The sequence below is a fragment of the Carassius gibelio genome, chromosome B22 (assembly GCF_023724105.1).
Source record: "Carassius gibelio isolate Cgi1373 ecotype wild population from Czech Republic chromosome B22, carGib1.2-hapl.c, whole genome shotgun sequence".
Classification (NCBI taxonomy): domain Eukaryota; kingdom Metazoa; phylum Chordata; class Actinopteri; order Cypriniformes; family Cyprinidae; genus Carassius; species Carassius gibelio.
In genome coordinates, this window is record NC_068417.1 from 21,903,851 (window position 1) to 21,931,554 (window position 27,704).

Below are 27,704 nucleotides of genomic sequence, written 5' to 3' on the forward strand. Positions count from 1 at the left end.
GTATACTAATAACACTAGTATTTTATCCAATAGATTTCCCATTTGACTGCTCCAAGCACGTAGACGAAAAATCAGAGATATTACTCAAGTTGACCGCCATCTTGGGGCGGCATCTCAAGATGAACTTGACATAAACTAAAAGAAAACATGATAATATAGACTCAGTTAAATGTTACATTATTTTCTAAAATCTAAAAAGCATGCAGAAAACATTTGTATGTGATAACGCTTTGCTAAACTATATTATTTCTTCCTCCGAACTAATGTGCTAGAGTTCTGCTTTCTTTCTCTTTTTGCCTAAAAAAACTTTGCAATATTGAAAGGACATAAATATAGAAAACAAAATTGTGCTTGACCAATTCAGTATGAATATTTTATAATTAAATGATATCAGTGTCAAAACTGCTGTTGTTGTTGTTTTAAAAATCATAGTTAAAACAAACAACTTAAGTTGGGTTGTCGCCGATATACATTAGCCTTGTGGAAAGTGCGCAGACATATGGTGCAGTTGCGCATTTTTTATAAACCCCGCCTCTTGGACCTTTCCTGTTCCCACAGTTGTTTATTTTAAAAGTATTTAAATTCCTAAAGGGATAGATGAAAAAAAAAGAAGAAATTTCTGTCATTAATTACTCACCCCCTGTTGTATCTTCGTTCATCTTCGGAACACAAATATTTAAGGCCCAGAAAAGTAGTAAAGACATTATTAAAATAGTTAATGTGATGCCATAACTTTATATAGCTACGAAAGAAAAATTTAAAAAATCTATGCGCAAAGAATACAAAAATAAAGATTTAATTCAACACTTTCTTCTTTTCAATGCTCCTTGAACATTGTAGTTCCATTGCTGTCTATGCAGGGTCAGAAACATTAATGAAAGTCTGACGGGTTTGGAACGACATGAGGGTGAGAAATTAATGACAGAATTTTCATTTTTGTGTGAACTATCCCATTTAACACCTTGTATGGCAAATACCTCTATCCGTACAATCATTTGTCTGTTTTATTCAGTTATGAGATCTATAGAATGTATATAGTTCCCAAAATCAAAAGGTCTAGTGATCACACATTTGCAAAAAGATTTTCATATGCAGCCACACATTTATTGATTCAGTACAGCTGTGTCGATGCTGTTGTGTTTGGGTGGTTTGGAGGTAAAGGAGGACTGCAGATGGATGGATTTACAAGTCAGATGTCACTCCGTCAGGCGTTTGAAGGACTGAACCGTGGGGCAGATGGCGCCCCAGTCCACGGGTTTACGGTATTCCCCCTTCTCCAGTAGGTACTGGCGGCCCCTGTAGTTTGGGTGCTCGTAGAAGATCCAGATCCCGTCTAGCACCTTACAGGAGTGGACCTCGCGTGTCCGAAAGCGGTCCACCATGGATGGACAATCCTCTGTGGTCTCGTACACCTGGCCTGCAAAATCTCCCTTGTCGTAGAGTTGGATCTTGTACTCAGAACCGCTCACCTGGAGTGGAAAGAACATCTATTGAATATCAAATATGCACTACGTAATGTTTCCACTGCATGTGGGCAGCTTACGAAGTGGATCATCTTGCAGGAGCAGAGACGGTCGTTCAGACCCATCCAGCGCTGGTAATCTGGATACTCGCCCCGGGTCAGAACATACTGGTAGCCCATGAAGTTAGGCCTCTCATAGACCACCCAGGCCCCGCTCTCCACACGGATGGAGTTACACCGGTTCAGGTAGGCATGGAAGTCCGAACAGTCGCTGTCGCACTCATACCGACGGCCCTGGAAGTTCTTGTCCTCGTAGAAAATGATCTGTACAAAGGAGATGGTGGAATTTTATTTCAGTTAATAAACTACCTCTGGTTACATCACAATATTGTTAAAAATTGATCTAAATATCAAAATAATATAAAATATCTATATATCACTAACCAGTCTCAAATGGCAGCCAATAAATGATCAATAATCGGAGCAGGGTGTCCTGATCACCTTCGTACTCACCCGGCCCATTCTGCAGAGGTTCGGCTGGTGGTGGCGCCTGTGGAGGGGGTAGAGTTGTGGAGCTGTGCTGGTTCAGGCCCATCCCACTCTGGCTCTTTTATACCCAGACTTCTCTCTGTAAAGAGGATATTCGCTTTGTCATGAAAACCAGATCCAAAAATTGAGTCAGTGCTTTCTAGAAAAAGACAGGTGGATTATGGGGTATAGAGACGGCACTGAGTGCATGGGCATGTTTGGATGTGTGTTTATTCAGCTGTGTTGGTTGGTATGCACACACCTCCACACGCACTCGTATTAAAAAGTATTGGTCCAAAGAAGTGGATAACCAATTTCCTGTATGCAAAGTATTGAAATTCCCTGGCTACAAAATAGTCTGTAGTAACAAACACCCAAACATGTGTATACACTTGCAAATGTGCAAACCCTCACGCTCAGATACACAGAAATGCCATTCCTGGCTGTAAGCACAAATCTCTGCCAAATTTCAGGGATCAGATGAGCTTATATGGGTTCAGTGTGACCTACTTCCACCTAAAAAACACACACAGTGTTCATTTTTCTTTATTATTTGCTTAAAGGGATAGTTCAACCTAAAGAAAATCTGTCATGAATTACTCACCTTCGTGTCATTCCAAACCCGTAAGACCTTCGTTCATCTTTGGAACACAAATTAAGATATTTTTGATGAAATCTGAGAGCTTTCTGTCCCTCCATAGACAGAAATACAACTGAAAGGATCCCAGAGCCAGAAACACAGCAAGGAAACCAGTAAAATAGGAATCAATGGTCCATCCGTAATCTATGAGAATACTTTTTGTGCGCAAAAAGAGAACAAAAATAACGATAGCAGTACCATGCACATGCGTTGTTTACGTGAAGCGGTGTATACATCATGATAATGGGGCATGCTACTGCAGACAGGATGAGGAGGTGAAGGATTGTTGAAAAAGTCATTATTTGGTTTTCTTTGCCGAATACATCGAGTATTCTCATAGCTTTGTAAAATACAGTTGAAGTTGAAACAGTTGAACCATTGATTTTGACAATTTTACCAATGTCCTCAATATGTTTCTGGGTCTGGGAAAATTTGAGTTGTATTGCTGTCTATGCGGGAGCTCACAGATTTCATCAAAAAATATCTTGATTTGTGTTCCGAAGATGAACGAAGGTCTTACAGGTTTGGACCGACATGAGGGTGAGTAATTAATGATAGAATTTTCATTTTTGGGTGAACTATCCCTTTAGCATACTCATGTGTAGAAATACCGGCATATGCTGGTTAGGTATATGTTTTGACGCTGGGATGCTGGTTTATGCTGGTTTATGCTGGTCATGTGTCAAGAACCAGCATAAACCAGCAAAAGGACAAGCACAAACAAGCATCAAAACATACCCAGCATATGCTGTTTTTTTCAGCAGGGCTATAGCTAGTTAGAGGAAAATAATTTGGATTCAGGATTTATTACCCACTTATATATATATAAGTAATACAAAATAAAATTATTTGTGATAAACAGTTTTACAGTTTTTGCAGTTGTTGTTAGTACATTATAAGTCAACAATGGCAACATGATGGATACTAATAGTACCTACTACATACTTGACTTCTTCATCAAATTATGTTCATACTCGAAGTATGTAATAGCCTACTTCACAAAAAGGAGGGAAACTTGTTTTGTCTGGCAAGTTCATAAATGACCACTAGGGAGCAGCGTTCATCTTTTCTTCATAATACTTAGCGGTAGAAAAGAATCACCCATATTTTCCTCAGAAAATGCTAAATGCTCTATATAATATTTGAAACATTATTTGTGTACAATAATATGGATATCCGTTTTACAGGTGTGGAAATAATGTCTTTTTTAAGTTAAGGAGAAATCTGCATCTGCTTTCTACAGCTGTTTCTCAAGTAAGTGGTTCAGAGCTTGCGATTTATATTAACTTATCATTTTAATAACGGTCTTCCAGTAACATAATCATCCACATATGAGCTCCACAGCCTAATCTTAACCATCAGGATACAGTCTACACCAATTACCGCTACTCACTAATTTGTTGGTAAAAGTATTTAGTCAAAAGTGTATTGAGTGCTACCAGAGTTTGTCACATACACTGTTTGCATTAGCATCTAGCTAAACTTAAGTTATTAAGGTTTGCATGTTTAAAAATTGCTTTAACAAGAGAACATCCCAGAACTTGGGCATTATTAAACATATAGGTAAAAAAAAAAGAAAAAGAAAAAACAATGCTAGCCTACTTAGTTTAATGATTGTTCAACATCATTTGTTTTGTACACCGTTATCTAAGTAAAATCATTTTCATGACGGTTTTGTTCTGTTACAAATCTATGCCAGGCTTAACTGGGACACCTGTGTTGTGTGCTAGTTTTCCAGGCACTGTGGTCTATATAATGAAATGTCTTTGGACAGCTTTGCTCATAACATGAATAGCTCATCTGGAAATAATAATAGCTTTATTAGAACCTGTCATACAGTGTAAAAGCCAAATCACTCAGAAGGGCAGCGCTATGGATTTTATAAAAAAATAAGAATAAAACAAATAGATTGAGTACAGTGAAAATTCTGAAAGTTGGCAATTATTTTATTTTAATTCATTAAAGTGCATATGAAAATGGCATTTTTTACCAATGCAAATGGTGTAATTTCTCTACACATGTCTTAGAGTAAGTCACAATCCCTTGGAAAGATGATGAAATGTGAAAGGTTAATCCTGTATAACAGTAGATTGTGCATTACATGAATGAAAGCAACTAAACCTATGAGGTGATATCATCATATTTCAGCGATATAGATTTAATTAGATTGAATATTACTTCAAATTAACTATATGCATAATGTATCCATTTATTTGCTGCATCAGGAAACCCCCATGTATTTACAGAACAACTTCCATCAGAGCTAGAACTAAATAAAACAGTTTAAATGATTAATATATGCAGACGAGAAAAGAAAAAAAAAAATATATATATATATTTTTTGGGTTGTTGAAATATGATCATTTCAAGATTTCGGAACAATCCTGCATAATTTTTGATTGGAAGACACAGTATTTGCACTTTAAATGATGCATAAAAGCAATGTAACTTATATATGTGGGTGTAAGTAGAAGTTCAGAGTGGTTCATTTCATTCTCTCCGCAGTGATAGACTGCTAGTCATTCTGTACAGGTTCATGCAGGCAATATCGTGAGGACTGTACATCAGTTTCACCATAAAATTAATTTATTTGTTTGTTTATTTTGGCTGCTGATTTTTGCTACACTTGCAAATTACGCAGTTTTTTTTTTTTTTTTGGTTCACACTATAGCCTCCTGCAGAACCAGAACTTGATACCCCCTTAGCTTGCACTGGAGTATTACATTTGTTCCAGTAACATTTGTCAAACACAATAAGGCATCTTTTGTTACGCTGTACTGAATGTGAAATCGCTGTATCCTCATTGACCATTTCTCACTGAGACTTAAGAGTCAGCTTTATAGATGTATAAACTATACACATTTTCACATATGTGCTCATAATCAATAACGTGGGAGTAGAGCGTCCACAGAGAGAGTCTCACTCTAAAGTCAAAATGAAATCTGAAACACTGCAAGGCATTTGTACTCCCCATTCACCGTCATACATCTAAGTGTGAAGTAAAATAAATCAACTACAAATACATTTTCCTCACAATTTCTTTAAGTAGCTTTATCTGCATGAGTTTCTTTTTTTACTTTAAATGGCAAGAGTTTTATGACGTTACTAAAGTGATTCGCTTTTATTAGCCGCCGAGACATTGAGACGTGGTCACCACCCCTTTATTGTAGTGAAGGTCATATTGTGAGGTCACAGTTGTGGTGTGGTAGCATAGTGATGTCACAGTTGTGATGTAGTAGCATCATGACATCACTGGGCAAAAGTGGGTATGCTACGAGACCGTTTCATGACCAGACGGACCTCCACGTTAGGGAGACTGTCCTGTTTTGTTTGGCTGCAACCCTCGTCCGCTACAGCCATATGAAGGTCGAAACGCAGAGACACAGATTTCTTCCTCAGCTTGGGATTTCCTTTAAAGAATGACCCTTCCCATTGTCTGATTACCTTGTCAATCTTCTCTGTCCTATAGCACACAAAAAGCAAAATAATAAGCATATATATATATTAGGATTATTAAAAAAAAATTATGTAAAAGTTCCATCTCAATTTTATTGCTTGGAAAGCCACAAGCAAGAACACATCAAGATGTTTGTCCTTAACCTGTTAACCGTCACCCCATCCCATATACGGGACACCTACGTTTACTTCACTATATTAATTTTAATTCTTATCTAATCATTTTACCAATATTTTTTGTTAAAAATTATGTAGGAAAAGTAATAGATCAATTTATGGCAAGAGTGCACCTCAAAAACCATTCATCATAACAGGAGTTCTGACCTTTGTTAAAAAAAAGTCTTCTTTTGTTGCCTTTTTCTCTAACACACTTTAGAAATCATCAGAAATGATATATCACTTGAAAACTTAAAATCTCAAAATGAATCCTTTGAAACCCATTTTAAAATCAAACACTGCATTACCATGAAAATGGTACATCAAAATCATGTTTTCAGACATGAATTATAAAAATGTAGGTTTGGATCGTGCACTTTCAAGTCTATGTTCAAAAATGTGAGTGACAGTTAAAAGGTTAAAGTGTGAAATGCTTATGGTTCTTCATTGCAGCTAAGCAAGGCTTTTAAATAAGTCTATGTAAACTCACTCCACATTTCCGTGACCCTCTGCACTCTCCCTCACTACATTTCCTTCCAGGATCTCCTGAGTCTTCACAGTACAGATCTCCCCATCTTTGTTTTGAACTGGTTCTGGATGGAAAAACACAAACACAGAGTTGCAAAACATCTCTCAGGCTTGCAGCTGTGGAATCATTGGTTGGAAAATGGGTTTAATTGGCTTTTGACATCATTCTTACCTGTGAGGATGACAAGACTCTGGTGTCGCCGAAGGGCCGGCGTTAATTTTGAAGTTCTCTTGGAGAAGATTGGCTCAGCGATATCTTCATCACATCCGTTGGGCAGGCCATTCTGCTCTGGAGCAGGAACTGACCCCTTCCATGGCTTCATTTTTACAGACCGACCGTCTGAGTTCAGAAACCTGTGGTTCAGGAGTGAAAGAAAAATCAGGTTTGATTCAAGACCATGCTCAACTGCATTGGTACCTTAGAAATCTCTTCAGGTTGACTGACTGTTTTAACATCAATGGCACAATGCCAGTGCCAAAAAACCCTGTCAAAATTCCAGTGTATTTCTTTGAAGTTGCATAAAAAACATCATGCAAGTTTGAGCCTGTGCTAACGGTTTAGTTGCATAAACAAATACAGCTCAGTAAATCTGTCTCTCCCCTACCTGCCCTCCTCGTGTTCCAGGAGTTTCCTATAAGTTGAAATCTCTCTCTCCAGCCTCATCTTGGTGTTGAGGAGCTGACTATGGTTCTGTTTCTGGATTTCCAGACCATCCCGCACAGTTTCTAGCTCAGACTCCAGACCCCTGACAGACTGGGACAGATCCTTGAGCTGCACAGAGTACTGGAGCTGAGTGTGGCGTAGGGAGGTTTGGAGACTCTTCTCCTGGTGGGATAAAACAGAGTTATTTATTAACAACATCTCCAGGAGCAGCCTAAACTCGAGACACTGGGATAGGCTCCGGCATCCCCATGTCCCTTTGTGGGACAATCTTTTTGGAGAATGGCTTAATGCAATGGTTCTGGTGTCTCTCTTATCTGACACACACATTTGAGGTCTCAGAGTCTTCAATAATGAACTCATGAGTTAAATCAGAAGTGTTTGAATAGGGAGACATTTAAAATCTGCAGTTGGGGGTTCTCCAGGACTAGCTGGGGCCAGCTGCATAATGTTTAAGACACACATATTTGTGTCTTAAGAACTAGTTTGACAAACTAGTAGTTGCCAAAGGGCAATCAGTCTTACTTTTCCAATGCAAATTAGAAAAATCTACCTTTTCAGAACTGAATTAAAAAAGTCATGACCAGTCTTGAAGAGAAAAAGGTAGGTGACTAACTTTTTAAGACTAGTCTTAACAGTTTATGCAACTGGCCCCTCAGGATTGGGAACCACTAACTTAATGAATGGATGGAATTTCAGGGTTTGTGGAATGGAGATGGATGGTCTAAAACAGTGAACAGAGAGCAAAATATTATAGGCAAGCAAGGCATCTTCCATTTAAGTCGAGTCACTTCTGTTCCAGTGCCACTTCATCTATGTTTTACTGGGTCAGTCCACCTGGACCAACCTGGGATTAGGTGACTTGCTCAAAGGGCACAATGATAATGGATCACAGAAAGCATTTTATGCTGTTTGATCCACCAACCTTCTTGTTATTGTTAATCCCCCTGAAGGCACCTGGAGTTGAAAACTTTGGCACAATCATAATAACTCAAGGATCCCACATTGCGGAGACCAACAAAACTCCAGAAACTGACGGATATATCTGAGATTAAGATGTTGGTTTAAGGGCACAATGTTTGTTGCATTGGGATCAACTTGTGTAACATGGCGCCTTCAAAGGGTTTTGAGCCCACAACATTCAGCTAATTAATATCTAACAATCAAAACTAGTATTTGGTAACAATTTGTGGAGTGATGAGTGATTCCCTGGAGGCAAAGTATTGATGTATGTTTAACACTGAATTTGCACTACATAGACGTTGAATAGAGGTTTAATCTGATTCCGTAGATGTCGGATTCAGATCAGGCTTGTTCCAGCAGAAATTAAGGCCTGCATATGCGTTATGTTCTGTAGCAGTAAGTGATATTCTAATTTGCTGATTATGCGTTAAGGTGAAATGGGTTCAGCAGTGTGTGTTTAGGTGTGTCTACATGTTTCTGAATTGGAGTGTTTGTGTGTGTTCGGGTGTGTCTGTGGGCATGTCTGTGAGAACCAAACGCACCAAGGCATGTAGTGATTCGATTTCCACCTGTAGACGGTGCCATTGCTTCCGGGCCTCAGCGAGCTCGGCTCGTGCCTCCTTAAGTGTCTCATCACCTGCTCTCACCTACAGTACTCAAAAACCACAACATACTGTATGCAGACATACATAAGCATACCACAGAATACAATACATCTTACATTTTTAAAGCTTTTTTTCAAGTTGCTTACCTTTGAGGTTTTGATCACACTGTGCCTCAGGGCACATCTTACTCATGGTAAAATGACTGTAATGCATAGCCCCTCTGGCATATTGTTTTAATTACCCATGATTTACATCCCAAAAAAACAATTTATATGGCAAATGTGAGCACTGGTAACATAAGCGATCACATTAAAGAAAACTGGATGCTCTTGTGGTTTGAGTTTATGTATATCACTGTCTAAGAATCAGTTCACTCTCCATCTGATAAGAATGACCGCACAGTTCCAAAAACAATATAGAGTCTAATCTAAAAATAAATAACAAAATCTTGTTTTTGAACAGTACCATGTTTTGCACATGTACTATGGTGTTACCATCCATGTTTCTCAGGAGATGATGTTAAGTGTTAATATCTATGTTTTGGGACTTGTACCGTGGCAATACCTTTTTTTTTTGGACATGTTACCAAAACCATGTTCAGTGGTACCAGAATGTTTTTGGACACCTACCAAGAACCTTGGAGGAGCAATGTATTGATACACTCAGTTTACCAATGTACCAACATAGTAGGTATTTGTAAAGACAGGCTGCAGTGTGTAGTTGTTTTTCAAGGAGATTTATGAGGCCAATGGCCCACGTTTTTGTGCGAGGGCATAAATTATGCTCAAGCACACTTGAAGACAAAATAAACAGTCACCTACTGATGAGAACAGAAAAAACTATAGTTATGCTCAATGGGACTTGCATCCCTAATTTTGTTTCGAACAATAATGGTGGCTTAGCAGTCTTTTCACTCACACACACTTACTTACACACACACACACACACACTACGACTGCTCTGCAGTGCCCTGGCCAGCAGACTGTAGAGAGTGTTTGAAGGAGAGAGAGAGAGTGAACACCCGTACCTGTGGCGGAAATGCAGCTGTGGGGCTGGTTGCATCCTTTCGAGGCCTTCTCTTTGAAGCCGGACCGGAGCCTGGAGCAGGATTTGGTGGCGTGGCTGAGTCAGGGCTACTCTGGGCTGGGCTGGAGGGGTCGCACTGGGTGCTGGTCCGGGAGAGATCCATTCCTCTGCCATCCTCTCCTGCAGCAACCTGCGCTAGCACTCTATCACACTCCTCTACTGATCGCCGCTGGTGCTGATCCAGCTCTCTCTGTCAGCCAACGAGAGAGAGGGGGGGGGGGGGGGGGGTGGAAAATGAGAAGGAGGTTGAGGAGAATTTAAAGGGCTACTCTCATGAAGAATAAAAATTTCCTTCATCTTCATCCTTCCTTGACTATGTGGCCAGCCCAATCAGGGTAAAGGCCCGTTCACACCAAGGATGATAACTATAAAGATATAGTTCTAAAAATCGTTCTCAATATTAAAGAAGAGCAGAGTCCAGAACACAACTATAACGATAAAGGCGCAGAGAAACGATATCGTTGAAATCACTTTCAGAACTATTTTTTTTTCTAATGAACGATAAAAACATTGACAGCCAATCAGAATCAATCCTGCTGTAATGAGCTTGATAATTTAAAGCGGCAGACACACGTGTACTTAGAAACAGACTATATCATTCGCTCGTGTGGACGTTAATCTTTATAGTTATCTTCCTTGGTGTGAACGGACCTTTAGACTATATAAACAGGATAATTATGAATCTTAAGCCTCTGAAACATAAAGATCAGATCATACCAATACCGAATGTTTGCCGTGAACAAGATTTATAATCAAAACGGCGGATTATTATGGAACTACTTATGTTGGGGTGAAACTTTGATACAGACAGACTGAAGTTTACACTTCTGTTGTGTAAATTTAAATGTGGTAACTACGACAAAGTGTTTAAACCAATATCAGTTTATGGTCACTGTGAACATCTTTTGTTGATCCTGGATCAACATTACTGTCCAAAAATACAGACTTTACCCAACCCTTACCCCTAAACCTAACCCTACCCATAATTTATTCCTAAAATTAGAGGGAAATGATAGCTGATTAACAAGGGTGTAGAAACACCAGATCCTGATTGTAAGCCTAAATCTGACAATTCCTGAAAATGTATCTCTCAATTCTGATTGGTTGATTGGAATGATGTTCCTGGATCAAGAGGGATGTTGATCCAGGGACATGTTGTACTTGGTCAAAACACACTCACCATCAGATTATCTAACTTCAGTCAATAACATTTGAAGTTGTTTTTTCTTTTCAGTTCAACTTTTGGTTTAGTAACTGTATTTGTATTGGTAGACACTTCTCTTCAAATTTAGCAAAAAAGAAAAAAAAAAAATAGTGCATTGGTTGCACTAAAGCTATATATTTACTATGTGCAAAGATAATAATTGTGCACAAATGAAAAGGACACAAGATGTCCGAATACACTGTATTACTGGCAAAATCTATATACAGTATATCGTCTAATAATTAAAGGTAAAGTAAGTAACCACCATTCCCTATACACACACACCCTTTCCTCGAAGCTAACCGCAACTTGGCGTTAAGACATTAGGGAACATTTTTATGATATTTTTTTACTAAAGTCAGACATCAAGGTTTCTCTCGTTAATTGCTTACTATGACTGACAGAACATAACACGCACAGTGACACACAATTGCACAATTAGACACAATCACTCACTGTCACCTCATGTTCCTCCATGATTTGCTGTAACTCGTTTTGGGATTCATAAAGCTGCTTTTCCAGAAGGCTGTTGGCCGTTTCCATCTCTTTCTTCTTTAGCTTCAGCTGTGACACCTCCTGCTCCTTCAGGAGTCGGAGTTTCTCCTCAGTTTCATACCTACACACATATGCATACTTAGATATCTAAGTTAAAGTCATGCAGTGGACTACAACAGGTTTTATATAAAGCTATTTTAAAATGGAAATGCATTTAAAACTAAAAGAACAAAGATGTCTTTCAGGGTCAAAGGTCATCAAAAGCACTATTTTTTAAAGTAATGATATTATATTTTTAAACAATTCATTTTATAATATATATATATATACATATACATACATACATATATATATATATATATATATATATATATATATATATATATATATATATATATTAAACAAGCTTAAAGAAGTGCTGACAGAAACAATATAATGAAAGCATACAAGGCAAACATTGACATATTTTTGTCAACTGTCTATTCATCAGAATTTCCAATTTAGACATACAATCTCAGTACACAAAATAAATAAACCAATCACATTTAACCAACAAAGTACTGACTTTCTAGGAAAATTTGACTTATTATGTGTCATTTGTTAATTTACTTTATTCATTACCAAGCATCCACAGGCATTTCCAGTCCCACCACAAGAGGGCGAAGAGATGTTCAAGTCACTTTTTTTTTTTTAAGTGAAATATTCCATTGGCATGTTTGGAATGCAGACTGTATTATGAATACAATGCACAGTATGCAAATTTACTGACATTTGGACAAGTTACAGAACACACTGGGTTGGGTAGTGTATCCCATAGTTTGACTGAACTGACATATATATATATATATATATATATATATATATATATATATATATACACACACACACACACACACACACACATATGTATATATATATATATATATACACACATTATATATATATTATTTAGTTTTTTAAAAAAATTAGTTTTATTTAAAAAATATATATATTTTTGTTCACTGAAAGATTCTAACCTTGTCTTTAAATGTGCTGCCCTGAGTTTCACTGCATCAGATTGTAACAAAACTTCAGCATTTTCCATTATGATCATCCTAACCTGCCAAAACAAACATAAAAGAAGGAGAATTAACAAGAAAAAAAAGACATATAATTAAGATAAACTGCATTATAATTGCCCGTGGGTAGAAATTACCCTCTTGAGCAATTTGATAAAAAATAATTATAATAAAAAAAAAAACATATTAGCCAGGTACAAGGCTAAGCCCGTTGATGATAAATGGCTGTGAACACCCATTTAATCATGGGAACAAAAAATCATTTCTGAATTCTCAGTGGGAAGATCAGGGTGTATGTAGGTGTGCATCTGCATGTGTTTGTTCTGGCAGTCTACTGATCGACAAACTCAGTTTATGCAAATACCCATACTGAACATTTAAATGATGCCAGGATTTTTCACTTAATGTCTGTTATGCACATTGCCCAATGCACTGATTGTATCTTTAAAGATACTAAACAACACAAGTGGGTTTAAACTGTATTATCTGAATTTTTGCAAATCTTCAGGCTGGCTATTATTAAGTAAAGGTCAAAGATCAAGCCAGGTGCGAAAGCCAGCCCTGAGGCACTAAAGGATTAACAATCTTTCACAAGGTCAGTATGGCCACAGGCACCGGAACAGTTTTAGGAAGCACAGGTGTTAAGTGTCTGGTTAACCGCCCTCTAGTTATCCACTAAAATACCTGTTTGTGCCACTGTTTGTTCCAAAGAATTCAAAACACCAGCCTGCAAACCTATAAAAATAACCTATTGAAAAGACTATGAAAAATAGAATGCAAAAAATGTCATGTAATTATTGCATGCTGCAAAGTTTAAAAACTGTAAACTGCAAAAAATAGTATGAGTAGTAGTAGTATGGCATTGTGAACACATCCTTAGTCTCAGATATATAGAATATCTAATTATTGCATGGATATTGTACAGAGTATACAGTACAGTGCATACTGCAAATTAGTATTAATGCATCGGATTATTGACAGAAAACAAAATATTCGCAGTTAAATAGTAAGAGTAGTGCAGTACAATAAACTGTGCACACTGCAATAGTATTCCAAATAGTATGCACAGACTATAGTATGCCATAACATACTGTACATATTGTTAATTTTTAATATAGAATATTACATGCTGCACAGTATGCATACAGTATACTAAATATAGCAGTATGGTAGAATTCCATTCCAAATATTCTTAGTATAATATATAGTATGCATCTAAATTATGAGTCAAACTGTATATTCATACTGCATACTACATCAATAGTATGAGTGGTACAGTACAGGATACCATGCATACTCCAAAAGAGTATTGGAAATAGTATGCAAAAAATATAATGTGTCATAACATATTCTTAATTTTGAATATACAATGTTACAAAATCATGCAATGCTGCACAGAATGCATACTGTAAAACAGTATGTGTAGAATGACAGTATATTGTTCTAAACATATTCTTTCTATCAAATACAGTAGTTACATATATTTAACAAAGCAAGTGACTACTAGGAGCCATCGGAATTGCAAATTTTTAATTGCTCTCCCCTAAAACACCTGATTTAACTCATTATCTTGAGCTTCATAACCTGATCTGGGTGTGTTGACATATTGAGACACCTAAAATGTGCAGTGGGCCCCCCAGGGGCCAAATTGAAGGCCACTACAGAAGATAATGCATCTAAGAAAACAATACATGCTTTGAAAGTTTTAATTAGGTCCATTACCCTAGAGCCAGTCTGAGGGGGTTTTCAGGGGCGCATTAAACAGCAAGGTAACGAGACAGGCAAGCTGTAGATAACACAGATAAACAGATAAAGAGTGTGAACGTCACAGACCCACCTGAGCTCGCAGTTCCTGTGCCAGGGCCTCCTCGTTGCTCCAGTCCTGCCGCTGAGCGACGTTCCTGAATCCCCACTCCACAATCTGCTCCTCCAATTCACAGTTGATCTGTTCCAACTGATTCACACGCTCCAGGAACCCCTTCAGCCGTTCGTTCAGGCCCCTCATGGCCAGTTTTGGCTCTTCGAGTTGCTCCATGGGGCTAGATGAAATGAAATGTCTCTGAGCCGTCCTGCCACACCTAAGATGATCAGGTGTTTACCGAATAAATATTTTGCTTGAATATGACTGTCGACGTGGCTCCTATGGACCTATGAGGCCTTTCCAAGGCCCTTGGGGACTTGCAGAGTGGAATGGGAGCGAGGGGCGCAACAGGGTCCCGCTGGCCTCGTGCACAAGTGAAAAGCAAGAGGCCACAATTTGTGTCACGGGTTTTGCTGGTGCTTTTGTTAAGGCTGATCCTGGATTAGTGACAATTCACACACACACACACACACACACACACACACACACACACACACACACGACACAGGTCAAAGTCCATTTGTGTTTCACAGTACTAAAGGATCTGCAGTGTTTTTGTGTGCACCAGTTTTGGTGGCTCATGTTGCGTGCGGTTTGTTTGCATCGCCGTAGGGTGTTTGTATATGCCGGTTTGTGTTCGCTATTAGATTCTGACATTCAGATTTTTTTACCTAATCATTTTTTTCTGTCTAGGTAAACTCGTCCTCAGTACAGGTATGCGGTGTCGAGGCATGTCTCAGACCTGCAGGGCGTACTTACAAAATACAAGCTGCTTTACATCTCAAGCGATTCGATAAAGCTGTTCGGATTAACAAAAGCATTTTGACATTTAGGTTAGAACAGAAGTTTGCACACTCTATGTGAAGGGGAATGTCGACTATCAGGGACATGCACAAATCTATGGTTTATAATATTGTAAATAGACATTTATTTATTTACCAGAGTTAAGTGTTACATTCACTTTGAATTAAATTTAACCATATGTTTGAATTCAATTGTAAATATATATATGTGTATATATATATATATATATATATATATATATATATATATAAACACACACACACATACATGAGCATAAAATGCATTGGGCACTTAAAAAAATTAAGTACTTTAAAATAGGGGTGCTCCGATCACGATCGGCCGATCGTTATGCGCATCTCGTCAGTAAAGCCGGTTCTCTAATCAGCGGTTAATTCCATCAGGTGCGTGATTTCACATAGAGCAGCTGTTACTACACAGAGTCATTGTTAATAGAGAAGATGCGCAAATCCACTTCATTTTCAGCGTTTTTTGGCGCATCTTCTCAGTAAACAACCCTTTATACATTGTCGTGTATCTTTAGAAATAAATAATGGACAAACGGAGTCTTTAAACGCCTCAGATGTAAAGTTATTCGCTGTCAAAGTGCCGCCAAAATGAATGGGAGTCAATGGGATGCTAACGCAAGTGAAGTTCTGCTAAAAGATGGCGGCAATCGGCCGACTTCAACTTCCGGTCGACTTCCTTGCCGCCTGTGAGCAAGGAGATTCCTTGGACAAGGGTGTCCAAATATTGCTATAGCGAGGCTGAATAAAAAGCAGAAATGTTTTGACTGAGGAAATCTGAAGATATGAAAAAAACTATTGCGACAATACATGTGTGTTCATGTGTTTTGCATCTCCAGATAAAAGTAAAGAAATTATTTGAATAATGTAGTGCGTACTGACATAAGGCCTATAATTTATTACAGAATAGAAACTAAAATGGAAAATGGAAAGAAGAATTACACCCAGTTTAAATATCTAACATATTTCTGTGGTTTTATACAACAAATTTATACAATACAATACAAATTCATATATATATATATATATATATATATGATATTAACTTTGAAATATAAATATATTTGTGTGTTAAATTATGTGTAAAATTACATATACAATATTAAAAAATCTATATCAATAGTGAGTAATAATACTAGTAATAATAGTGATAAATATAATGCATCACTCACCTGACCAATCCAGTCAAATTTGAAGGCTGCAGCTTTTGTCATTGAATCAATCTGAATAAATGAACTAATAGAAGTAAAAAATAAAATGCATATATATTATAATATAATATAATAATGACTCTAATTAGTCAGTCTAGACAGAATAATTTGCAGACAATAGGCAGGAATTATTGCATTGACAAACAAATCAGGGAGGCACTGCTTCCTTTCACAAAGTCTTTTGTTGACTTTTTGTCCCTGTATTACACAGAGTGTCTTTTGCGGAGTGATTCGTTTTAATAATATGTAATTGCCTGCTTTTTTTTTTTTTTTATTTTTTTTTTAGAAAAAACACTGTTAGTTAAACGGGTTCCTATGATGAGATTGCAATTTGTCCTTTCTCTTCGGAGTGTTTCAAGCTCTTGGTGCATAAAGCAGATCTGTAAAGTTACAAAGACTACAGTCTCATATCCAAAGAGATATTCGTAATAAAAGTTAAGAGTCAACCACGCACCCCTAAAACGGCTGGTTCTAACATGTTCTCACAAAAAGTTGTATTTACAACACTGTTCTAGAACAGTTCAAACCAAATATACAGATGTGTGCAGTGCATTTAATGGAGAATTGTTTCCTTAACCTACAATGCCAGCTGTTCTGACTAACAGCCTGTAAGTATGTTTTTATATTTAAAGAATTTGTCACTGATGATTTAAACGTGAGTTTTGAGGAGTGTAGAGTAGCGACTGTTGTTTGTCGGTTCTCTGATCACAAATGCAGACATGGTTTAATGTTTATGCAGCATGATGCAACGCGTAAAAAGACAATATAAAACATTATAATCAGTGATTATGCCCCCACTGGATGCAACAAATGCCTCGTTTATAATGGGTTTTAATGTTTTTGTCTCATCACTCCGGCCGGGACACATGGCATCACAGTATGGTGAGGGATGTAACTTTTCCGTCACACTCTTGAGATATTCAGCCAATCATAACACACTGAATAGCTGGCCAATCACAGCACACATCACTTTTCAGATCGATGAGCTTTGTAAAAATTTATGCTTTTCAGAAAGTCGGGGCATGGAGAAACAGTAATTTACAGCATGTGTAAAATAAAAGTTTTTTTTTATTTTTATTAAACCAAATACACAAAATCATGTATTTTTAGCAACACCATATGACTCCTTTAAATATCTATTGAAAGAGAAACATCTAATGGCCTTGTGACATTTGAAACAAACAGATGAGAAGAAGAGTAACTTGCATACAAGCTCGACGTGTTTACGTAGTAAAACACACTGAATAAAAGTTAAACATACAAACGCAGTTGTGCAAACAGTATAATGATGGTAAATGCTGTGCCAGTTTCACTGCGTTTGATCTACCGAACCATAGACGTCTGCGCAGCTACAACTTCAGAGAGCACAATCATCAGAGGAAAACAAAACAAAAGCCATTTGACTTACCAACACGCCCTCGCCCGTCCCACCCCTTTTTCCTCCACTGTCCCTGCACTGGTGATTCCCCTTCAGATACCAGTCATTGAAGTGTGGGGTGAGAGTCCATCTGGCTGCGCCCGCCCCACTGGGGTCTGGTTCTGGGGTGTCGACACATCTGGCTGCTTGAGCACCTCAGAAGTCATGGGACAGGGAATGCTGCCCAACCTGATCTAGCCCCCGGCACTGCTCCATGAGAAAACAACTTGGCCTCATGAGTTTTCTGAAAGTGCAGGGAGTGCAGGTAATTACAAACAGGTAAAGACTGCAGGCATGCAGCTACCTGTCCGACAGTTAAAATACAAGGTGGCTTACTGAAGAAAAAAAAAAGAATAAGAAAAGCTGTCAATTCGGACATGCAAACTTTGATATCCAGATGGTGACACACTACCTACGATCTTTTATGAGGCCCGTAAGTTCCTGCTCGTCCCCACCTGTCTACACTCCTCAGCTAAATGAGATCATACTTTAGCTTTGTCCTTTTTGTACTTAGCAATAGTTGCAGTCATATTTTTGGGCTAGTGCAGATGACAAACACCTTGTTCATTCATATGTATTTGTGATGTCATCTGTTTTTGAACAGTAGTGTTCTTGTGTATTTTCAGAAAGTTTGGATAGTTTTGCAAAAATAATCTATTAATATATATATATATATATATATATATATATATATATATATATATATATATATATAAAACCTGTAAATACAAATTAGTATAGATATAACAATTTGTTGATTAAATGACTAATTAATATAATTATATAACATATAAATGTTATACACACACACACACACATACATTATATATATATATATATATATATATATATATATATATATATATATATACACACACACACACACACACACACACACACACACACACACATATAATCTAATTTGTATTTTATAAATTACGGACACATATAACAAAAGTATTTTCTAAAATATACTTAATATCTTAAAATAAATACTTTTTCATCTTAGTCATATAGATCTAATACAAAACTGCAAGTAAACTATCTATGTGTAATGTATAATGCAGTCTTTATAAAAAAAACAACAACATAGAATTAGTTAGTTAAAAAATGTAAATATATCTACCAATATAAATTATATATCATTAAACACACAAACACACACACACACACACATACACACACACACACACACACATACACACACACATACGCCATCTATTTTAATGGTTTATTCAATAATAAACTTACATATATATACTTAATATACATTTTGCATATTCCTTTTGAATAAATTCATAATATCTTCACAAAAAAAGTTTTTCATCATATTCATATAAATCATTAAAAAAAAGCATGTCAATTTCCCAGCTCCGTTTATTACACTTGAGACTATAATTATAGGCTATAATTCAGTTTAAACTCTTAAGCAGACATGGTATGTCAGTCTCATCGTGTTTTTTTGACATATGGACGTCTCAGTTAGAGGCTTTCAAAGAATTTACAGCTTTGCACAGCCTTGTTCGGTCTTCCTCGTAATCTGTTTTTAAGTGCTTAATCAACATCATCTCAGGTGTAAACTAATGCGAAACGCTGGCACTTTCAGCATTAATCCATTACCATCATGTATATGTCAATAACAAAGCAAATGTTAAGGTAATATAACCTCTGCACCATTTTAAACAACTTGTTGGGAAAGAGCTTTAATTACAATAGCTGAGCTGGACTTAGTCATGTGAGAAAGGAAATATAATTGTATACAAAGATGGATGGAAAGAGTTATAGAGATAAATAAGTGCAGGATGTTTTTGTACATTTGGCTTTTGAAACGAATGACTTTCCATTGGGATTATGGAAGTTATGATTAATTTCCTTTTCCATGACTGATCTCTCCCGAACATGCGCAAACATGCCACTTTATTGTACATATGTACAGTTGCGTGAATTTATTGTCGTCACCCCTTCAAAACGTAATCAGACGTCTAATCGCCAAGTGTGTGCAGAAAGAAAAGTGGAAGCCCCACCTGGACACACCTGTGCATTGCAAGTACAACCACGCCAGGTATGCGACGTTACAATGCACAGACACATCCCCTGGATACTCGACATAGCTGCGTTGCCACAGCTCAAACAAACAATGAAGAAACAACAGCTGATTTCTATAAACATGTCAGATCGTGAGAAACGCATTAATAAAGATTACTGTAGGTAATTGGGTTTTACAATGGCATGTTAGACTTTCACTGCAAAGATTAGCAGGCTAGCGAACACCAGTCATTTTCAAACTATGGGTGTGTTTGTATTAAGGAGATCAATAACAACTGGAGAAAGTAAATTGTTAGCATTAGCATTCAACTGATGAGTCTATTTTTAAACAATAGCATTACTAGCATTAGAGTATTCTAGCATTAGATATCTAGTTAACATTAGCATTAAACTGGTGAGACTGTTCTGATCAAGGATGTCAGATCTAACACTAGCATCAAAACTGTAACGTTATGGAATGAAAAGTAGACAAATGAAGAAGTAATAATTACAGTCAAACTTTGGGGTGTTGATCGAGTCCATCTACATATTGATTATCCTTCTGAATACAGCTTTTTGTTTAAAATGTTATTTTTTTAATTTTTATGAAACACATTAAAGTGTTTAAAAAAATAATGCATGAAGCTAGAATAATTTTTTTTACATTTTGTTTACAGGAAGATACCCTGTCCTTTCTTTGGATGTTTTGTGTGTTCAGATGTTCAGATGTAAAGTTCACTTAAAGGAAACTTAAGTAAACTAAACTAGTAGCTCACTGAGACTATAGTGTACAAAGTCTTTAATCAGTAAACTATCAGTATACCTATAAGTTCACTTTTTTGTATAATTGCAATACAAAATACAGACAGAGGTAAACTAGTTGTGTACTCAAAGTTTACGACTGTTATACTTAAAGTATACTTAAAAGTATACTTTTATATACTAGAAAGTGGGCCAATTTAGTCCCAAAGACTATTAAAACAGTACATTTACAAGTATACTACTAGAACACTGATATTTGTATGCTTGCTACATAAAGTATACTTAAAATATACTTATATACTTAAAATATTAACCTTGAAGTTCACTACTTTTTTGTAAGGGGTAACATCAGTAGAAAGTTAACCGCTAACAGCATTCAAATTTGTTTCTATCAAATAATTGATAGAAGTTAGATGTTAACATAGTATGCAGGTGTTCCTTTCAATCAAGGAGGTCTGTAATGTCTGTGAAAGTTGTTAGCATTAGCATTCAACTATATACTATTGGATAAAAGCGTCTGCTAAATGAATAAATGTAAATGTAAATGTAATATACTATTATATATGCATATAACTTGTTGAGATGCACACAGTCAACTTGCGCTGGGTTTGCATACCTTTCCAAAAATTGTGGCTGGCTTAGGTATCACGGGCCATAGAAACGCTAATCTACGTTTATATATCTATGGTCTGTAGTACCTGAAGAAAGTCAGACTTTAGGCTAACTCTAGCATTAAACCAGTATGTTCTGGTAAAGAAGTTTTGTAATATCTGGAGAAAGCTGACCTTTGGCATCCAACCGGTACAAATGTTCAGATCAAGGATGTCTATAACATCTGGAAAAATTTAGCCGTCAGCATTAGCAGTCAACCAGTGAGTCTTTCTGATCAAAGATATCTGTAATGCCTGGTTAAAGCTAGTCGTTAGCTTTCACTTGGTAAATTTGTTCTGATCAAGGATAATGTCTGCAAAAAGCTAGCTGCTAGCACAAATATTCAACTGGTTAGCTTTTTCTGATTAACAAAGTCTATAAATCCAGGCGAAAGTTAGCTGTTAACATTAGCATTCAGTTGATAGGTGTGATGAATGTTTTGTTATTAACTTAAAATTTGGACCAAAAAGTAGTTGAGCCACTAAAGCAGTTTAATTTTACACTTCACTTGTTCTTTTAGGAGCTCATGAAGAGGTCATTCAAAGAGAGATGTTTCAATTTCTCCAGAACTGTGTGGCAAGATAAACAAACACCCAAAAGGATTAGCTGAAAAAAAGGCAAAAGTGTTACAGAGAGACAAACCGTCAACGGTCTTTTGCTGATAAGGACTCCAGCAAAGTCACCCAACTATCTTTCACGAAATATCAGTCAAAACAAAAAAAAAGCCACATTGTTCCGCAAACACGCAACATCACGTCGTCCGTCTGCTTCAGTATCGGACAATGTGACTGCATGTGACCACACTAACCACACCAAACATGATCAGAAGAAACGCCAACATCACAACAGCCACATCAAGAGACAGATTTAACAAAAAATACACGCACGAGTCAAACAGAGACAGAGGGTGTTAAGAGTCCATACGAATGAACACAAAACAAAAGCATTTACATCAGATATGTATCATTATAATGTGATTATGTATTTATTGATGTATTTCATTTGAATGAAAATGTGTATTTTTATTCAAAATAAACATAATATATTCAAAATACATTGTGTTTGTATGTTAGTAATTTGGTTATGTAATATATATATATATATATATATATATATATATGTGTATATATATATATATATATATATATATATATATATATATATATATATATATATATATATATATATATATATATATGAACACACAAGAATGATTTAATAAATATCAATCCAGATAAAGTTAATTGATCTGAGGAGACATCATCAATTACAAATAAAAAAAAACTAAACCAACTAACCGCAGAATGAAAAGTAAACTAAGAGTAATTTAACTATTTGTCATAGTGAATGATGACCTCGGCATAATTATCTTGCTCATTAAATATTTGCATCAATCATACATGTACCAATATGATAATTTACACTAATACGTCAGCATTTAAAGCAATTCAAATGAAAAACGACAAAGAAAATTGGTTATTTTCTAGGAAAAACTACTTGTAAGCTTCAAACACAATGCAGTGTCACCTGAGAGCCCAGGACATTGGTCTCAATAAAACCCCTGCATGTAAAGGGTTCAAGTTTCAATTGAAGTGAAACCCTTCACAAAGGAATTCTTCAATTTGCTTTGACACTGGTTGGCATTCGCCTCGGGGGAGAAAAGAGACTGCGAGTCTCAGAAAATAATTATGCTGAGGAGTGTCTTTGATGAGTAAAACCAAACCAAGGTTGGGCGCATAACTTAAACGACACTTAGACTCGTCCGACAGGTTCAGAGGGGCGGAATGAACCGTTGCTTTTTGGCTTACTGAAGCGTTATCTTGACCTTTAAGTCACATAACCTTTGCTGTGTAAACAGAAGCGACGAATCGAACAGTTAAAACGTTACCATATTAAGGGTTAATCATTTGGACGTCGGCTGATAGGTGCAGTAGCAGTGCGCAAGAAAAATCGTAAAAAAAAAAATGCTTATGAGTGTTTTACACAGCTTAAACACTTAAATCTATTATTGATAGTAAACTTATTCAGTGTTTACACTTGCATTGAAAAAGCAACTCAGTCTGACTTCTGACGCAAGATTTTGTTGTTTTGGTACCCTACCCTTGTTTTGTTTTTGCCCCTACTGGTCTCATCTTACCCACACAAATCCACGGCCCAGTATCGCCTTTACACTTGAATACTGCAAAGATTTCATTCAGAGGTCATTCTTTAGGCTGAGGGCCAACACTAAGGACAAAAACAAACACCTTTATACATGAATGATGACGTACTGTATGGGACTGAAGAAAGATGTGTCAGTGGGAACCATTTCTCCACACACAACACATTATTTTTGGTGATTCAAAGGTGCACTTGAGCCTTCTGAAAAAAATTTGCAGGCAAAAGTACATTTTGTAATGGGCAGGTTGAACTAATTCAGTCAAAGCAAAATTATTTATTAGATTTAATATTTACTAGATGTAAAAATGCAGATTGATAAGGTAATCATTATTAATTTATATTAAATTATAAATTATTTAGTAACTTATTATTTATTTAATTAATATTTTATTTTTTTAAAGTAGCTGTGGGGTAAAGTGTGGCATGCTTCATGGCAAACTGTGCAACTGGATAAAATAAAATAAAATAAATATTTATGGTGTTAAGCGTGTCAGAAGATTCATTGCAAACTGTCCCACTGACTAAAGTATAGTCAATTAAAATAAAATAACTGGTGTAAAATTTGATTTTAGATGATTAATGGTAAACTATGCCAGACCAAAAAAATAAAAGGGTAGCCATCAGAGGATGGGTACATGGTGGTCATAAAGGGATGGACATGGTCAGAAACAATGCTCAGATGAGCTGTGGCATTTAAACAATGCCCAATTGGTATGAAGGGGCCCAAAGTGTGCCAAGAAAATATCCCCAACACCATTACACCACCACCAGCAGCCTGAACTGTTGAGACATGGCAGGATGGATCCATGCTTTCATGTTCTTTACGCCAAATTCTGACTCTACCATCTGAATGTCTCAGCAGAAATCGAGACTCATCAGACCAGGCAACGTTTTTTCCAATCTTCTATTGTCTAATTTTGGCGAATCTTTGTGAATTGTAGCCTCAGTTTCCTTTTATCAGCTGACAGGAGCAGCACCCGGTGTGTTCTTCTGCTGCTGTAGCCCATCTGCTTCAGGGTTCAATGTGTTGTGAGTTCAGAAATGGTATTTTGCATACCTTGGTTGTAACGAGTGATTATTTGAGTTACTGTTGCCTTTCTAACATCTCTAACCAGTCTACCTATTCTCCTCTGACCTCTGACATCAACAAGGCATTTTCATCCACACAGTTGCTGCTAACCGGATATTTTTTCGGACAGTTTTTCAGACCAATCTCTGTAAACCCTAGAAATGGTTGTGCGTGAAAATCCCAGTAGATCAGTAGTTTTTGAAATACTCAGACCAGCCCGTCTGGCACCAACAACCAGTCCACGTTCAAAGTCACTTAAATCCCCTTTCCTCCCCATTGTGTGTGTGTGTGTAGCCTATGTGTTATAGACACTTTCCTCTAATGTAAGTTTACTTTAATAAGTCTGACCTCTGTTGTTTCTCTTGTAGACTACACTTAAAACCTTAAAATCTCTGTCTCCTAGTCCTTACCAACCTGAATCAAAACAAAAGACTCAAATGAGTAGCCTAAACCCACCACCAACAAAAGGGGTTTTAAAAAGTCATGACTCTGAAGGAAGGGAGTGGTGATGCACGAAAGTGCTGACAGAAAGTGTGTGAGAGGCGCGGGCCGAGACCTGCAGGCCAGAGACCGCCAGACACCCGTCTCAAAGACGAGCTCGACTCGGTCTGGGTGAGAAGAGCTATGTGGAAAGATAAAGCGCAGAATGAGACACTCCCTCATTAGGGCATGAGAAAAGAGCTGAAATTGAGAGACGAATGACATTAGGAAAGGTGAAAGACAAAATAATCATGTTCACGGATCATATGGAACACGATCTAATTATACCTCACCTTTGTACGGTGTGTCTGGGACATATAATCACAGATCCACATGACTCGAACACATTGTAATTACATGCCTTTGGGCTGGTTAAAGTGTACTTCACTAGAATAGGTTGGTAATGACGCTAAATGAGTGGGAAAAAGTAAAGTTCACATTGTCACGGCCAAAAATCTTGCAAGAGCGCCTTTCCCCCCAATACCTGAATCATCACCTGAGTCACATTTTCCTTCAAAACTTTAATTTCGAGCTGGATTAAAAGAGCATCCGTTTCATTGTGCAACTCATCCCTTCAGTCACATGACCGGCTCGAAGACAAGGGTGAGGGCAAAACAGCCACACAACTGTTTCACAGATATTTAGATCGCCTCTCAAAAGAATAAAACTAATGTGTGTAAAAAATGCAAGTTTTGGCCAAACTTGCATTTTAAGTACCTTAATACAAAACAGTAATATAAAAATATACAATTTAGTAATCTCTATATTAGTGATGTGAACGCAACCCACTTAATGGTTTAGTGTTTTCCTTGGGGAAGCATTTAGGGGTGAAACTTTTATATTCTGGGTTAATCTTGCATGTATAAAATATAGGCTACATCATCAATAAGGTGTTTGCCTTTTAATGTCTGCTTTTTTCTACATTACAACTTAATGCAAACTGGAGCAGCTTCATTTTGTCCTCCGGGTGAGCGTTCCTATGCGGGTGTGACGTCAGGTGAAAACTATAGCGATGTTGCATCAAGATCATACTATGATCGGTGACTAAAGTAACGCTTGTTTTATTGTATTCAGTTAAATCAGGCTTATATTCCTCATATACGTTCACATCTAATCGTAAAGGTTGTATACTGAAATTGATAGTGAACTAGTAGGCTATAGCCGGCTCACTGTGCACATACCAAACAGGGCAATAAACCTTATCAGACACAGTCACAGTCACTGCACAGGTGAAAGAGAAATCCTTCACAACAACTTTCATTTGAAATGTTACTAGTACATTTCAACAAAGCTTGAAATGATTTGAAATTATTATTTTGAACATTTGAAATAATAATAATTTTAGACATGTTTTAGTAAATATGAAAATAGTTCTGGGTAACACTTTAGTATAGGGTCCAATTCACACTAATAACTAGTTGCTTATAAGCATGTCTATTATTAACATATTGGCTGTTTATTAGTGCTTATAAAGTACATATAATGCATGACATCCATAATCCTACCCAATACCCTAAACTTAACAACTACCTAATAAACTATTAATAAGAAGCAAATAAGGAGTTAATTGAGGCAAAATTCATAGTTAATGGTTAGTTAATAGTGAGAATTGGACCCTAAAATAAAGTGTGACCTTAATTTTTAACCCAAAAGTTGGGTTAGTCCAAGTTTGAACCAAAGTTGGGTCGTAATAAACCAGATTTTTTTTTAGAGTGTACATATTTAAAATCATTTATTTTCGAATAAATAAGTAAAACTTTTATAAATTTTATAAAATGTTATACTTCATATTTTTATTTATTGCATTATTATATATTAGACAAAAAAATGTACGCACATGCATGGAAATGGTAAAATAATTGGTCAAAATTACAGTTTTAGTTTCCAAAATTCTAATAAATGAAAAAGTTCTATTTTTAAATTTTAAATTAACTACAAATATTTTATTGAGTCTTCATGATGTGTGGTTAGAAATACGGCATACATTAAAATGCAAGAATAATAATAGGTAATTTTTTAAAACACTTTGAGATTAATCACGGCATGTCCCACCGCAGAACTTATATGAATTATATAAAGTAATAAGTTTGACAGATATGAACTACTGACCTTTATAGCCTTATGTAATGTTAAATGGCTGTAACTGTTAGCAAACGTTATAAAGTGGTACTCTTTTGTTATGTCTATCCTGACCCATCAAACCCTAAATTCTGGGGAATTAACCAAGAATTAATGTTTATTCATAAAATCTTGTCGATCAGGTTAGGCGTGCCTCAGGGCTTCGTCCTGGGACATTTTACAGACGCTCCCTTGGACACACCTGTTTGATGTTTTTCCGATAATCATTGCCTAAAATAACCACACCCCCCAGGTCAAACTGTATAAAAAGGTCCTTGGCT

At 36.6% G+C, this 27,704-nt stretch overlaps 2 protein-coding genes across 4 annotated transcripts; both read right to left on the reverse strand.

The window, feature by feature from the left end:
- Window positions 1-1,082: 1,082 nt before the first annotated feature.
- crygs1 (crystallin, gamma S1) lies at window positions 1,083-2,407 on the reverse strand. 2 transcript variants are annotated; one of them, XM_052590872.1, is made up of 3 exons: window positions 1,964-2,407; window positions 1,544-1,786; window positions 1,083-1,469 (listed from the first exon to the last, which is right to left on the reverse strand). In XM_052590872.1, the coding sequence occupies exons 1-3, from the start codon at window positions 1,982-1,984 to the stop codon at window positions 1,197-1,199; spliced, it is 537 nt and encodes a 178-aa protein (XP_052446832.1). In that variant the 5' UTR covers window positions 1,985-2,407; the 3' UTR covers window positions 1,083-1,196. The 2 variants fall into 2 exon arrangements, with proteins under 2 accessions (XP_052446832.1, XP_052446833.1); XM_052590873.1 differs by having other exon boundaries at window positions 1,976-2,401.
- A 2,148-nt stretch (window positions 2,408-4,555) lies between these two features.
- On the reverse strand, window positions 4,556-18,382 carry krt222 (keratin 222). Of its 2 annotated transcripts, none has more exons than XM_052590862.1 (11): window positions 18,150-18,382; window positions 16,703-16,766; window positions 14,680-15,140; window positions 12,801-12,883; window positions 11,746-11,905; window positions 10,027-10,275; window positions 8,937-9,041; window positions 7,376-7,596; window positions 6,943-7,124; window positions 6,733-6,835; window positions 4,556-6,093 (listed from the first exon to the last, which is right to left on the reverse strand). In XM_052590862.1, exons 3-11 carry the CDS (start codon window positions 14,875-14,877, stop codon window positions 5,880-5,882), a joined length of 1,515 nt encoding a protein of 504 aa, XP_052446822.1. In that variant the 5' UTR covers window positions 14,878-15,140; window positions 16,703-16,766; window positions 18,150-18,382; the 3' UTR covers window positions 4,556-5,879. The 2 variants fall into 2 exon arrangements, with proteins under 2 accessions (XP_052446822.1, XP_052446823.1); XM_052590863.1 differs by having other exon boundaries at window positions 11,752-11,905; window positions 18,150-18,378.
- Between the last annotated feature and the right edge of the window lie 9,322 nt (window positions 18,383-27,704).